The sequence below is a fragment of the Salmo salar genome, chromosome ssa14 (genome assembly GCF_905237065.1).
Source record: "Salmo salar chromosome ssa14, Ssal_v3.1, whole genome shotgun sequence".
Classification (NCBI taxonomy): Eukaryota; Metazoa; Chordata; class Actinopteri; order Salmoniformes; family Salmonidae; genus Salmo; species Salmo salar.
In genome coordinates, this window is record NC_059455.1 from 51,907,080 (window position 1) to 51,921,814 (window position 14,735).

General features: G+C 48.6%; 1 protein-coding gene across 1 annotated transcript in view; it reads left to right on the top strand.

The window, feature by feature from the left end:
- The window catches only part of LOC106569734 (BAG family molecular chaperone regulator 1), a 64,558-nt gene extending 52,293 nt beyond the window's left edge, over nt 1–12,265 (top strand). The window contains exons 6-7 of the mRNA XM_045694540.1: nt 8,952–9,014; nt 9,707–12,265. Of these exons, the coding sequence (XP_045550496.1) occupies nt 8,952–9,014; nt 9,707–9,799 (156 nt within the window). The 3' untranslated portion in view covers nt 9,800–12,265. The remainder of the gene's footprint in view (nt 1–8,951; nt 9,015–9,706) is intronic.
- The last annotated feature ends 2,470 nt before the right edge of the window (nt 12,266–14,735 follow it).

Genomic DNA, 14,735 nt, shown 5'->3' on the forward strand with positions numbered 1-14,735 from the left:
TAACCCTTCTACACTTAGTAATGGTCCCCTTAACCCCCCTACACTTAGTACCGGTCCCCTAACCCTCCTCCATTTAGTACTGGTTCCCCATAACCCCCCCTACACTTGGTACTGGTCCCCTTAACCCTCCTACACTTAGTACTGGTCCCCCTAACCACCCTACACTTAGTACTGGTCCCCTTAACCCTCCTACACTTAGTACTGGTCCCCCTAACCCTCCTACACTTAGTACTGGTCCCCTAACCCTCCTACACTTAGTACTGGTCCCCTAACCCTCCTACACTTAGTACTGGTCCCCCAACCCCCCTACACTTAGTACTGGTCCTTTTAACCTCCCTACACTTAGTACTGGTCCTTTTAACCTCCCTACACTTAGTACTGGTCCTTTTAACCTCCCTACACTTAGTACTGGTCCCCCTAACCCTCCTACACTCAGTACTGGTCCCCCTAACCCTCCTACACTTAGTACATTTTACATTTTTTACATTTTAGTCATTTTCGCAGACGCTCTTATCCAGAGCGACTTACAGTAGTGAATACATACATTTCATAAAAACATTTTTTTGTACTGGCCCCGTGTGAATCGAACCCACAACCCTGGCATTGCAAACATCATGCTCTACCAACTGAGCCACAGGGAAGGCTGTGGTGCAGGTTATGGTGCATTACCACCAACTACTACTGGAGTGGGGGCCAGAGACAGGGAGAAACTAAATCCTACTTGCCAGCCCTGTTGCTCTTAAAAATATAAAATATTTGAGACTATATCTAATGACGTTCTACTCAATATACTCTAAACTAACTTCCTGTCCCCCTCCTCCCTCATATTAGTACTGGTCCCGCTAACCCTCCTGCACTTACTACTGGTCCCCCTAACCTCCCTACACTTAGTACTGGTCCCCTTAACCCTCCTACACTTAGTACTGGTCCCCTCCTACACTTAGTACTGGTCCCCCTAACCCCCCTACACTTAGTACTGGTCCTCCTTAACCCCCCTATGCTTAGTACTGGTCCCTCTAACCTCCCTACACTTAGTACTGGTCCCCTAACCCTCCTACACTTTGTACTGGTCCCCCTAACCCACCTACACTTAGTACTTTTCCACTTAACCCTCCTACACTTAGTACTGGTCCCTCTAACCTCCCTACACTTAGTACTGGTCCCCTAACCCTCCTACACTTTGTACTGGTCTCCCTAACCCCCCTACACTTAGTATTGGTCCTCCTTAGCCCCCTTATGCTTAGTACTGGTTCCCCTAACCCCCCTACACTTAGTTCTGGTCCCCTTAACCCCCCTACACTTAGTACTGGTCCCCTAACCCCCCTACACTTAGAACTGGTCCCCCTAACCCTCCTACACTTAGCACTGGTCCCCCTAACCCTCCTACAATTAGTACTGGTCCTTTTAACCTCCCTACACTTAGTACTGGTCCCCTAACCCCCTACACTCAGTACTGGTCCCCCTAACCCTCCTACACTTAGTACTGGTCCCCTAACCATCCTGCACTTAGTACTGGTCCCCTAACCTCCCTACACTTAGTACTGGTCCCCTAACCCTCCTACACTTAGTACTGGTCCCCCTAACCCCCCTACACTTAGTACTGGTCCTCCCTAACCCCCCTATGCTTAGTACTGTTTCCCCTAACCCCCTACACTTAGTACTGGTCCCTCTAACCTCCCTACACTTAGTACTGGTCCCCTAACCCTCCTACACTTTGTACTGGTCTCCCTAACCCCCCTACACTTAGTATTGGTCCTCCTTAGCCCCCTTATGCTTAGTACTGGTTCCCCTAACCCCCCTACACTTAGTTCTGGTCCCCTTAACCCCCCCTACACTTAGTACTGGTCCCCTAACCCCCCTACACTTAGAACTGGTCCCCCTAACCCTCCTACACTTAGCACTGGTCCCCCTAACCCTCCTACAATTAGTACTGGTCCTTTTAACCTCCCTACACTTAGTACTGGTCCCCCTAACCCCCTACACTCAGTACTGGTCCCCCTAACCCTCCTACACTTAGTACTGGTCCCCCTAACCATCCTGCACTTAGTACTGGTCCCCCTAACCTCCCTACACTTAGTACTGGTCCCCCTAACCCTCCTACACTTAGTACTGGTCCCCCTAACCCCCCTACACTTAGTACTGGTCCTCCTTAACCCCCCTATGCTTAGTACTGTTTCCCCTAACCCCCCTACACTTAGTACTGGTCCCCCTAACCCCCCCTACACTTAGTACTGGTCCCCCTAACCCTCCTACACTTAGTACTTTTCCCTTAACCCTCCTACACTTGGTACTGGTCCCCCTATACCTCCTACACTTAGTACTGGTCCCCCTAACCCACCTACACTTACTACTTTTCCCCTTAACCCTCCTACACTTAGTACTGGTCCCTCTAACCTCCCTACACTTAGTACTGGTCCCCTAACCCTCCTACACTTTGTACTGGTCCCCTTAACCCCCCTACACTTAGTACTGGTCCCCTAACCTCCCTACACTTGGTACTGGCCCCCTATACCTCTAACACTTAGTACTGGTCCCCCTAACCCACCTACACTTACTACTTTTCCCTTAACCCCCTATGCTTAGTACTGTTTCCCCTAACCCCCTATGCTTAGTACTGTTTCCCTTAACCCCCTACACTTAGTACTGGTCCCCATAACCCTCCTACACTTAGTACTGGTCCCCATAACCCCCCTACACTTAGTACTGGTCCCCCTAACCCCCCCTACACTTAGTACTGGTCCCCCTAACCCTCCTACACTTAGTACTGGTCCCCCTAACCCTCCTGCACTTAGCACTGGTCCCCTAACCCTCCTACACTTAGTACTGGTCCCCTAACCCCCCCTACACTTAGTACTGGTCCTTTTAACCTCCCTACACTTAGTACTGGTCCTTTTAACCTCCCTACACTTAGTACTGGTCCTTTTAACCTCCCTACACTTAGTACTGGTCCCCTAACCCTCCTACACTCAGTACTGGTCCCCCTAACCCTCCTACACTTAGTACTGGTCCCCTAACCCTCCTGCACTTACTACTGGTCCCCCTAACCTCCCTACACTTAGTACTGGTCCCCTTAACCCTCCTACACTTAGTACTGGTCCCCTAACCCCCCCTACACTTAGTTCTTGTACCCCTAACCCCCTACACTTAGTACTGGTCCCCTAACCCCCCTACACTTAGTACTGGTCCTCCTTAACCCCCCTATGCTTAGTACTGTTTCCCCTAACCCCCCTACACTTAGTACTGGTCCCCTTAACCCCCCAACACTTAGTACTGGTCCCCTTAACCCTCCTACACTTAGTACTGGTCCCCCTAACCCCTCTACACTTAACCCTCCTACACTTAGTACTGGTCCCCTAAACCCCCTACACTTAGTACTGGTCCCCATAACCCTCCTACACTTAGTACTGGTTCCTTTTAACCCCCCTACACTTACCCCCCCTTCACTTAGTACTGGTCTCCCTAACCCTCCTACACTTAGTACTGGTCCCCCTAACCCCCCTACACTTAGTACTGGTCTCCCTAACCCTCCTACACTTAGTACTGGTCCCCCTAACCCTCCTACACTTAGTACTGGTCCCCATAACCCTTCTACACTTAGTAATGGTCCCCTTAACCCCCCTACACTTAGTACCGGTCCCCCTAACCCTCCTCCATTTAGTACTGGTTCCCCATAACCCCCCTACACTTGGTACTGGTCCCCTTAACCCTCCTACACTTAGTACTGGTCCCCCTAACCACCCTACACTTAGTACTGGTCCCCTTAACCCTCCTACACTTAGTACTGGTCCCCCTAACCCTCCTACACTTAGTACTGGTCCCCCTAACCCTCCTACACTTAGTACTGGTCCCCTAACCCTCCTACACTTAGTACTGGTCCCCTAACCCCCCTACACTTAGTACTGGTCCTTTTAACCTCCCTACACTTAGTACTGGTCCTTTTAACCTCCCTACACTTAGTACTGGTCCTTTTAACCTCCCTACACTTAGTACTGGTCCCCCTAACCCTCCTACACTCAGTACTGGTCCCCCTAACCCTCCTACACTTAGTACATTTTACATTTTTTACATTTTAGTCATTTCGCAGACGCTCTTATCCAGAGCGACTTACAGTAGTGAATACATACATTTCATAAAAACATTTTTTTGTACTGGCCCCCGTGTGAATCGAACCCACAACCCTGGCATTGCAAACATCATGCTCTACCAACTGAGCCACAGGGAAGGCTGTGGTGCAGGTTATGGTGCATTACCACCAACTACTACTGGAGTGGGGGCCAGAGACAGGGAGAAACTAAATCCTACTTGCCAGCCCTGTTGCTCTTAAAAAATATAAAATATTTGAGACTATATCTAATGACGTTCTACTCAATATACTCTAAACTAACTTCCTGTCCCCCTCCTCCCTCATATTAGTACTGGTCCCGCTAACCCTCCTGCACTTACTACTGGTCCCCCTAACCTCCCTACACTTAGTACTGGTCCCCTTAACCCTCCTACACTTAGTACTGGTCCCCTCCTACACTTAGTACTGGTCCCCCTAACCCCCCTACACTTAGTACTGGTCCTCCTTAACCCCCCTATGCTTAGTACTGGTCCCTCTAACCTCCCTACACTTAGTACTGGTCCCCTAACCCTCCTACACTTTGTACTGGTCCCCCTAACCCACCTACACTTAGTACTTTTCCACTTAACCCTCCTACACTTAGTACTGGTCCCTCTAACCTCCCTACACTTAGTACTGGTCCCCTAACCCTCCTACACTTTGTACTGGTCTCCCTAACCCCCCCTACACTTAGTATTGGTCCTCCTTAGCCCCCTTATGCTTAGTACTGGTTCCCCTAACCCCCCTACACTTAGTTCTGGTCCCCCTAACCCCCCTACACTTAGTACTGGTCCCCTAACCCCCCTACACTTAGAACTGGTCCCCCTAACCCTCCTACACTTAGCACTGGTCCCCCTAACCCTCCTACAATTAGTACTGGTCCTTTTAACCTCCCTACACTTAGTACTGGTCCCCCTAACCCCCCTACACTCAGTACTGGTCCCCCTAACCCTCCTACACTTAGTACTGGTCCCCCTAACCATCCTGCACTTAGTACTGGTCCCCCTAACCTCCCTACACTTAGTACTGGTCCCCTAACCCTCCTACACTTAGTACTGGTCCCCCTAACCCCCCTACACTTAGTACTGGTCCTCCTTAACCCCCTATGCTTAGTACTGTTTCCCCTAACCCCCTACACTTAGTACTGGTCCCCTAACCCACCTACACTTAGTACTTTTCCACTTAACCCTCCTACACTTAGTACTGGTCCCTCTAACCTCCCTACACTTAGTACTGGTCCCCTAACCCTCCTACACTTTGTACTGGTCTCCCTAACCCCCCTACACTTAGTATTGGTCCTCCTTAGCCCCCTTATGCTTAGTACTGGTTCCCCTAACCCCCCTACACTTAGTTCTGGTCCCTTAACCCCCCCTACACTTAGTACTGGTCCCCAACCCCCCTACACTTAGAACTGGTCCCCCTAACCCTCCTACACTTAGCACTGGTCCCCTAACCCTCCTACAATTAGTACTGGTCCTTTTAACCTCCCTACACTTAGTACTGGTCCCCCTAACCCCCCTACACTCAGTACTGGTCCCCCTAACCCTCCTACACTTAGTACTGGTCCCCCTAACCATCCTGCACTTAGTACTGGTCCCCTAACCTCCCTACACTTAGTACTGGTCCCCCTAACCCCCCTACACTTAGTACTGGTCCTCCTTAACCCCCCTATGCTTAGTACTGTTTCCCCTAACCCCCCTACACTTAGTACTGGTCCCCCTAACCCCCTACACTTAGTACTGGTCCCCTAACCCTCCTACACTTAGTACTTTTCCCTTAACCCTCCTACACTTGGTACTGGTCCCCCTATACCTCCTACACTTAGTACTGGTCCCCCTAACCCACCTACACTTACTACTTTTCCCCTTAACCCTCCTACACTTAGTACTGGTCCCTCTAACCTCCCTACACTTAGTACTGGTCCCCTAACCCTCCTACACTTTGTACTGGTCCCCTTAACCCCCCTACACTTAGTACTGGTCCCCCTAACCTCCCTACACTTGGTACTGGCCCCCTATACCTCTAACACTTAGTACTGGTCCCCTAACCCACCTACACTTACTACTTTTCCCTTAACCCCCTATGCTTAGTACTGTTTCCCCTAACCCCCTATGCTTAGTACTGTTTCCCTTAACCCCCCTACACTTAGTACTGGTCCCCATAACCCTCCTACACTTAGTACTGGTCCCCATAACCCCCCTACACTTAGTACTGGTCCCCCTAACCCCCCTACACTTAGTACTGGTCCCCCTAACCCTCCTACACTTAGTACTGGTCCCCCTAACCCTCCTGCACTTAGCACTGGTCCCCTAACCCTCCTACACTTAGTACTGGTCCCCTAACCCCCTACACTTAGTACTGGTCCTTTTAACCTCCCTACACTTAGTACTGGTCCTTTTAACCTCCCTACACTTAGTACTGGTCCTTTTAACCTCCCTACACTTAGTACTGGTCCCCCTAACCCTCCTACACTCAGTACTGGTCCCCTAACCCTCCTACACTTAGTACTGGTCCCCCTAACCCTCCTGCACTTACTACTGGTCCCCCTAACCTCCCTACACTTAGTACTGGTCCCCTTAACCCTCCTACACTTAGTACTGGTCCCCCTAACCCCCCTACACTTAGTACTGGTCCTCCTTAACCCCCCTATGCTTAGTACTGGTCCCTCTAACCTCCCTACACTTAGTACTGGTCCCCTAACCCTCCTACACTTTGTACTGGTCCCCCTAACCCACCTACACTTAGTACTTTTCCCTTAACCCTCCTACACTTAGTACTGGTCCCTCTAACCTCCCTACACTTAGTACTGGTCCCCTAACCCTCCTACACTTTGTACTGGTCTCCCTAACCCCCCTACACTTAGTATTGGTCCTCCTTAGCCCCCTTATGCTTAGTACTGGTTCCCCTAACCCCCCTACACTTAGTTCTGGTCCCCTTAACCCCCCTACACTTAGTACTGGTCCCCTAACCCCCTACACTTAGAACTGGTCCCCCTAACCCTCCTACACTTAGCACTGGTCCCCCTAACCCTCCTACACTTAGTACTGGTCCTTTTAACCTCCCTACACTTAGTACTGGTCCCCCTAACCCCCCTACACTCAGTACTGGTCCCCCTAACCCTCCTACACTTAGTACTGGTCCCCCTAACCATCCTGCACTTAGTACTGGTCCCCCTAACCTCCCTACATTTAGTACTGGTCCCCTAACCCTCCTACACTTAGTACTGGTCCCCTAACCCCCCTACACTTAGTACTGGTCCTCCTTAACCCCCTATGCTTAGTACTGTTTCCCCTAACCCCCCTACACTTAGTACTGGTCCCCCTAACCCCCCTACACTTAGTACTGGTCCCCCTAACCCTCCTACACTTAGTACTTTTCCCCTTAACCCTGCTACACTTGGTACTGGTCCCCCTATACCTCCTACACTTAGTACTGGTCCCCCTAACCCACCTACACTTACTACTTTTCCCCTTAACCCTCCTACACTTAGTACTGGTCCCTCTAACCTCCCTACACTTAGTACTGGTCCCCTAACCCTCCTACACTTTGTACTGGTCCCCTTAACCCCCCTACACTTAGTACTGGTCCCCCTAACCTCCCTACACTTGGTACTGGCCCCCTATACCTCTAACACTTAGTACTGGTCCCCCTAACCAACCTACACTTACTACTTTTCCCCTTAACCCTCCTACACTTAGTACTGGTCCCTCTAACCTCCCTACACTTAGTACTGGTCCCCTAACCCTCCTACACTTTGTACTGGTCCCCTTAACCCCCCTACACTTAGTACTGGTCCCCCTAACCTCCCTACACTTAGTACTGGTCCCCCTAACCCTCCTACACTTAGTACTGGTCCCCTAACCCCCCTACACTTAGTACTGGTCCCCTAACCCTCCCACACTTAGTACTTGTCCCCCTAACCCCCAACACTTAGTACTGGTTCCCCTAACCATCCTACACTTAGTACTGGTCCCCCTAACCCCCCCTACACTTAGTACTGGTCCCCTAACCCTCCTACACTTAGTACTTTTCCCCTTAACCCTCCTACTCTTAGTACTGGTCCCCCTATCCCTCCTACACTTAGTACTGGTCCCCTAACCCCCCTACACTTAGTACTTTTCCCCTTAATCCTTCTACTCTTAGTACTGGTCCCCTAACCCTCCTACACTTAGTACTGGTCCCCCTAACCCCCCCTACACTTAGTACTGGTCCCCCTCAACCCCCTTACACTTAGTACTGGTCCCCTTAACCCCCCTACACTTAGTACTGGTCAACCTTAACCCCCCTAAACTTAGTACTGGTCCCCCTAACACTCCTACACGTAGTACTGGTCCCCTTAACCCCCTTACACTTAGTACTGGTCCCCTTAACCCCCTTACACTTAGTATTAGTCCCCCTAACCCCCCTACACTTAGTACTGGTCCCCCCTAACCCTCCTACACTTAGTACTGGTCCCCCTAACCCTCATACACTTAGTACTGGTCCCCTAACCCCCCTACACTTAATACTGGTCCCCTTAACCCTCATACACTTAGTACTGGTCCCCTAACCCTCCTACACTTAGTACTGGTCCCCTTAACCTCCTTACACTTAGTATTGGTCCCCCTAACCCCCCTACACTTAGTACTGGTCCCCCCTAACCCTCCTACACTTGGTACTGGTCCCCCTAACCCCCCTTCAGTAATTTAGGCCTGCTCCTAAAGCAGGTTAACTCTATGGTAACACAACCTTATTAACAAACACACGTGAGTGGACTGGTGTAACAGATTTGTTGAGTAGAGATTCCCTAGCTGCTAGTCTTATCACAGCTTACTCTGTAAACACTAAAACAACTATGTTATTTTAACAGACTTTACCAGAGAACTTTGGTGACTGTCGGATGAAGAAAAAAGGCCTAGTAAAAACAGTTCAGGTGAGTCTGTTTAATTTCTGATGAACTCTCAGTGAGTGATCAATTATGTCCTTTTTCCACTTGAGTAATAAATATAAAACCATGCTGTTAATAAGTTGTTACTAGTTATTACAGGGTTACTACGATGGTCTAAGACTATCCACTGTCACTTCTTCATGTTCCTCCTCCTCCAGGGATTTATCTGCCTCCTCCTCCTCCTCCAAGGAGTTATCTGTATCTTCTTGTTCCTCCTCCTCCAGGGATTTATCTGTCTGTTCTTGTTCCTCCTCCTCCAGGGATTTAACTGTCTCTTCCTGTTCCTCCTCCTCCAGGGATTTAACTGTCTCTTCCTGTTCCTCCTCCTCCAGTGATTTAACTGTCTCTTCTTGTTCCTCCTCCTCCAGGGATTTAACTGTCTCTTCTTGTTCCTCCTCCTCCAGGGATTTAACTGTCTCTTCTTGTTCCTCCTCCTCCAGGGATTTAACTGTCTCTTCTTGTTCCTCCTTCTCCAGGGATTTAACTGTCTCTTCTTGTTCCTCCTCCTCCAGGGATTTAACTGTCTCTTCTTGTTCCTCCTCCAGGGATTTAACTGTCTCTTCCTGTTCCTCCTCCAGGGATTTAACTGTCTCTTCTTGTTCCTCCTCCAGGGATTTAACTGTCTCTTCCTGTTCCTCCTCCAGGGATTTAACTGTCTCTCCTTGTTCCTCTGCCAGGGATTCCTGGCTCAGTGTGACAAGATAGAAGCAGGGATTTTAGACCACTTGGCTAAGATCCAGTCTAAGAACCTGGCCCTGGCAGATTCTTAGATCTACCAGTTCACAGAGATCCACTGGGTCACCGTCTGGGATCTGCCATCATGTCCATCCCTCTGCTGATCCACATCTCTCCATCTGCCCTGGTCTCCACTGGGTCACCATCTGGGATCTGCCATCATGTCCATCCCTCTGCTGTTCCACATCTCTCCATCTGCCCTGGTCTCCACTGGGTCACCGTCTGGGATCTGGGGAAATCCATTTGATTTCAGTGACCTTTTGACAGCATCCCTTTCGATTTGAACAAAACCTTCCATACGTAGTCGCTCATTGTAGAAGTGGTGTGAAAATGACTTTCGGGACCTTAATGTCAAAACATCGAAGACATAAAGGTGTTCAACGTTGACCTATTGGAATGTGTGACACCCATTCTGTATTCAAGAGCATGTTGTGTCTCAACCGATGACGGGCACAACACAACCACCTCAGATGGTGTGAAATAGGTTCTAAGCTACAACATGCAGATATGAAAAACAGTTTACACGTTGTTAGATAATTTATGTTAAAGCTTAAATAATGTCCACATTTTTATTAAAACATATTTTTTTCAATAAATTATTAAATCGTATGACAACCCTGTTTGTAAGCTTTTAAATGATATCAATCTCAACCATAAATCTTTTCCATTGAAATGGATGTCTCGTGGTATGGTGGGATATGCAAAATGGGTAAACTTTGAGGACCTTTGAGGACTCTTCTTCCATGGACAAACATGGATGGAAAGTTGTGTTTAAATCAAAAGGGATGCTGTCAAAAAGTGATTGAATTCAAGTAGATTTCTTAATCTACTAAATCTCTCAACATATCCCTTCCCTCTCTCTCTCTCTCTGCTGTGACTCTGCCCTGGTCCTATGTTGCTCTTTGAGCAACACTTCTGTCTTCAGTCATCATCTCTCTCCAGGCCTGGAGCAGCTCTAGGACACCTCTAGTGGAGTCATCTCTCTCCAGGCCTGGAGCCGCTCTAGGACACCTCTAGTGGAGTCATCATCTCTCTCCAGGCCTGGAGCAGCTCTAGGACACCTCTAGTGGAGTCATCTCTCTCCAGGCCTGGAGCCGCTCTAGGACACCTCTAGTGGAGTCATCATCTCTCTCCAGGCCTGGAGCAGCTCTAGGACACCTCTAGTGGAGTCATCATCTCTCTCCAGGCCTGGAGCAGCTCTAGGACACCTCTAGTGGAGTCATCTCTCTCCAGGCCTGGAGCAGCTCTAGGACACCTCTAGTGGAGTCATCATCTCTCTCCAGGCCTGGAGCAGCTCTAGGACACCTCTAGTGGAGTCATCATCCTCTCTCCAGGCCTGGAGCAGCTCTAGGACACCTCTAGTGGAGTCATCATCCTCTCTCCAGGCCTGGAGCAGCTCTAGGACACCTCTAGTGGAGTCATCATCTCTCTCCAGGCCTGGAGCAGCTCTAGGACACCTCTAGTGGAGTCATCATCTCTCTCCAGGCCTGGAGCAGCTCTAGGACACCTCTAGTGGAGTCATCATCTCTCTCCAGGCCTGGAGCAGCTCTAGGACACCTCTAGTGGAGTCATCATCTCTCTCCAGGCCTGGAGCAGCTCTAGGACACCTCTAGTGGAGTCATCATCTCTCTCCAGGCCTGGAGCAGCTCTCGGACACCTCTAGTGGAGTCATCATCTCTCTCCAGGCCTGGAGCCGCTCTAGGACACCTCTAGTGGAGTCATCATCTCTCTCCAGGCCTGGTGCAGCTCTAGGACACCTAGTGGAAGCCTATTCCAACGTAGTGCTCTAGTTTTGGACAGAGACCTATGTGGTAGCCCTGTCAGGCCAAAGCTAGGACTCTAAATAAGGAAAAGTGACATTTATGAGCTGTTCTAATGTATTTATTTAGCATGGCAACATGCAGCAGAGTACCTTTATAGTGACTGAGCCCTCCGTGTGTGTGCTGGGGTAGAGAAGACAACACTGACTGTTGCAGCCTCTTAACAATGTCCCCTGCCTTTGGTGCTGTGTATGTAGGATATTTTAACAAACAAAGTAAAATAACCAAAATGAAATAATCCTTCAGACTTTGAAAATGTGTGGTGTTTGCTGATATGTGTTGTAATTACGAAGAGACGGCTGATATTGAGCTGGTGACTGATTCTGTACTGCTTTCTAGTGACAGGATGTGATGTCACTAAGGGTCAGTCTGACCAGTGACAGGATGTGATGTCACTAATGGACAGTCTGACCAGTGACAGGATGTGATGTCACTAATGGACAGTCTGACCAGTGACAGGATGTGATGTCACTAATGGACAGTCTGACCAGTGACAGGATGTGATGTCACTAATGGACAGTCTGACCAGTGACAGGATGTGATGTCACTAATGGACAGTCTGACCAGTGACAGGATGTGATGTCACTAATGGACAGTCTGACCAGTGACAGGATGTGATGCTGGCTGCCTAGTGGAACCATGTTATAGTGTGTCGTTTTAGATAAAAAGCTGTTGTGATTGTGTGGTTTAAACCGTGTAGTCTGTCTGAACTGGCATCCTGTGATAATATAGTGCACTAGACCCCAACACCCTGGTCAAAAGTAGTGCACTAGCCCCCAGCACCCTGGTCAAAAGTAGTGCACTAGCCCCCAGCACCCTGGTCATAAGTAGTGTACTAGCCCCCAGCACCCTGGTCAAAAGTAGTGCACTAGCCCCCAGCACCCTGGTCAAAAGTAGTGCACTAGCCCCCAGCACCCTGGTCAAAAGTAGTGCACTAGACCCCAGCACCCTGGTCAAAAGTAGTGCACTATTTAGCTGAATTTACACAGGCAGCTGAATTCTGATCTTTCCCCCAATTTTTGACAAAAGGGCTAAACTAGTTGATCAAACGACGCAGTTAGTGGGAAGAATATTAGAATTGTGCTGGTTGTGTAAACGCAGCCATATTGAATATGGTGTTTGAGATGCAGTCAAGCGTATTCTATCAGTCAGCAGATTAACAAATCCAACATCTGTCTTCACTTTCATACCTTTATACAGAGCATTCGGAAAGTATTCAGACCCCTTCCCCCTTTTCCACATTTTGTTACGTTACAGACTTATTCTAAAATTGATTAAATAAAGTATTTATTATTAAATTATTAAATAAAGTATTCAGACCCTTTGCTATGAGACATGAAATTGAGCTCAGGTGCATCCTGTTTCCATTGATCATCTTTGAGATGTTTCTACAACTTGATTAGAGTCCACCTGTGGTAAATTCAATTGATCAGACATGATTTGGAAAGACACACACCTGTCTATATAAGGGCCCACAGTTGACAGTGCATGTCAGAACAAAAACCAAGCTGTGAGATCGAAGGAATTGTCCGTAGAGCTCCAAGACAGGATAGTATCGAGGCATAGATCAGGGAATAGGTACCAAAATAATTATTCAGCATTGAACACAGTGGCCTACTTCATTCTAAATGGAAGAAGTTTGGAGCCACCAAGACTCTTCCTAGAGCTGTCTGCCCAGCCATCGGGGGAGAATGGCCTTGGTCAAGGAGATGACCAAGAACCCGATGGTCATTCTGTGGAGATGGGAGAACCTTCCAGAAGGACAACCATATCTGCAGTACTCCAAGGATCAGGCCTTTACGGTAGAGTGGCCAGACGGAAGCCACTCCTCAGTAAAAGGCACATGACAGCCCGCTTGGAGTTTGCCAAAAGGCACCTAAAGGACTCTCAGACCATGAGAAGCAAGATTCTCTGGTCTGATGAAACCAAGATTGAACTCTTTGGCCTGAATGCCAAGCGTCACGTCTGGAGGAAACATGGCACCATCCCTATGGTGAAGCATGATGATGGCAGCATCATGCTGTGGGAATATTTTTCAGCTGCAGGGGCTGGGAGACTAGTCATGATCGAGGAGGGAAAGATGAACGGAGCAAAGTACAAAGAGATCCTTAATGACAAATTGCTGCAGAGCGCTCAGGACCTCGGACTGAGGCGAAGGTTCACCTTCCAACAGGACAACGGCCCTAAGCACACAGCCAAGACAACACAGGAGTGGCTTTGGGACAAGTCTGAATGTCCTTGAATGGCCCAGCCAGAGCCCGGACTTGAATCCGATCAAACATCTCTGGAGAGACCATCAAATAGCTTTGCAGCGACGCTCCCCATCCAACCTGACAGAGCTTGAGAGGATCTGCAGAGAAGAATGGGAGAAACTCCCCAAATACAGGTGTGCCAAGCTTGTAGCGTCATACCCAAGAAGACTCGAGGCTGTAATCACTGCCAAAGGTGCTTCAACAAAGTACTGAGTGAAGGGGTCTGAATTACTTATGTCTATGTGATATTTCAGTTTTGTATTTTTAATAAATGTGCAAACATTTCTAAAAACCTGTTTTTACTTTGTCATTATGGGGTATTGTGATGTCATTATGGGGTATTGTGTGTAGATTGATGAGGGGGCGAAAAAGCAATTAAATCCATTTTAGAATAAGGCTGTAACGTAACATTTTTGGGAAAAAGTCAAGGGGTCTGAATACTTTCTTAATGTATGTCTTGTTGTATGGAAGTCTATCGTCACATTAAATGTTAGTCATTTAGCAGACTCTTATTCAGAGCAACTACAGTAGTGAGTCATTTAACAGACTCTGATCCAGAGCCACTACAGTAGTGAGTCATTTAGCAGACTCTGATCCAGAGCCACTACAGTAGTGATTCATTTAGCAGACTCTCTGATCCAGAGCCACTACAGTAGTGAGTCATTTAGCAGACTCTCTGATCCAGAGCCACTACAGTAGTGAGTCATTTAGCAGACTCTCTGATCCATAGCCACTACAGTAGTGAGTCATTTAGCAGACTCTCTTATCCAGAGATACTACAGTAGTGAGTCATTTAACAGACTCTCTTATCCAGAGCAACTACAGTAGTGAGTCATTTAACAGACTCTGATCCAGAGCCACTACAGTAGTGAGTCATTTAGCAGACTCTGATCCAGAGC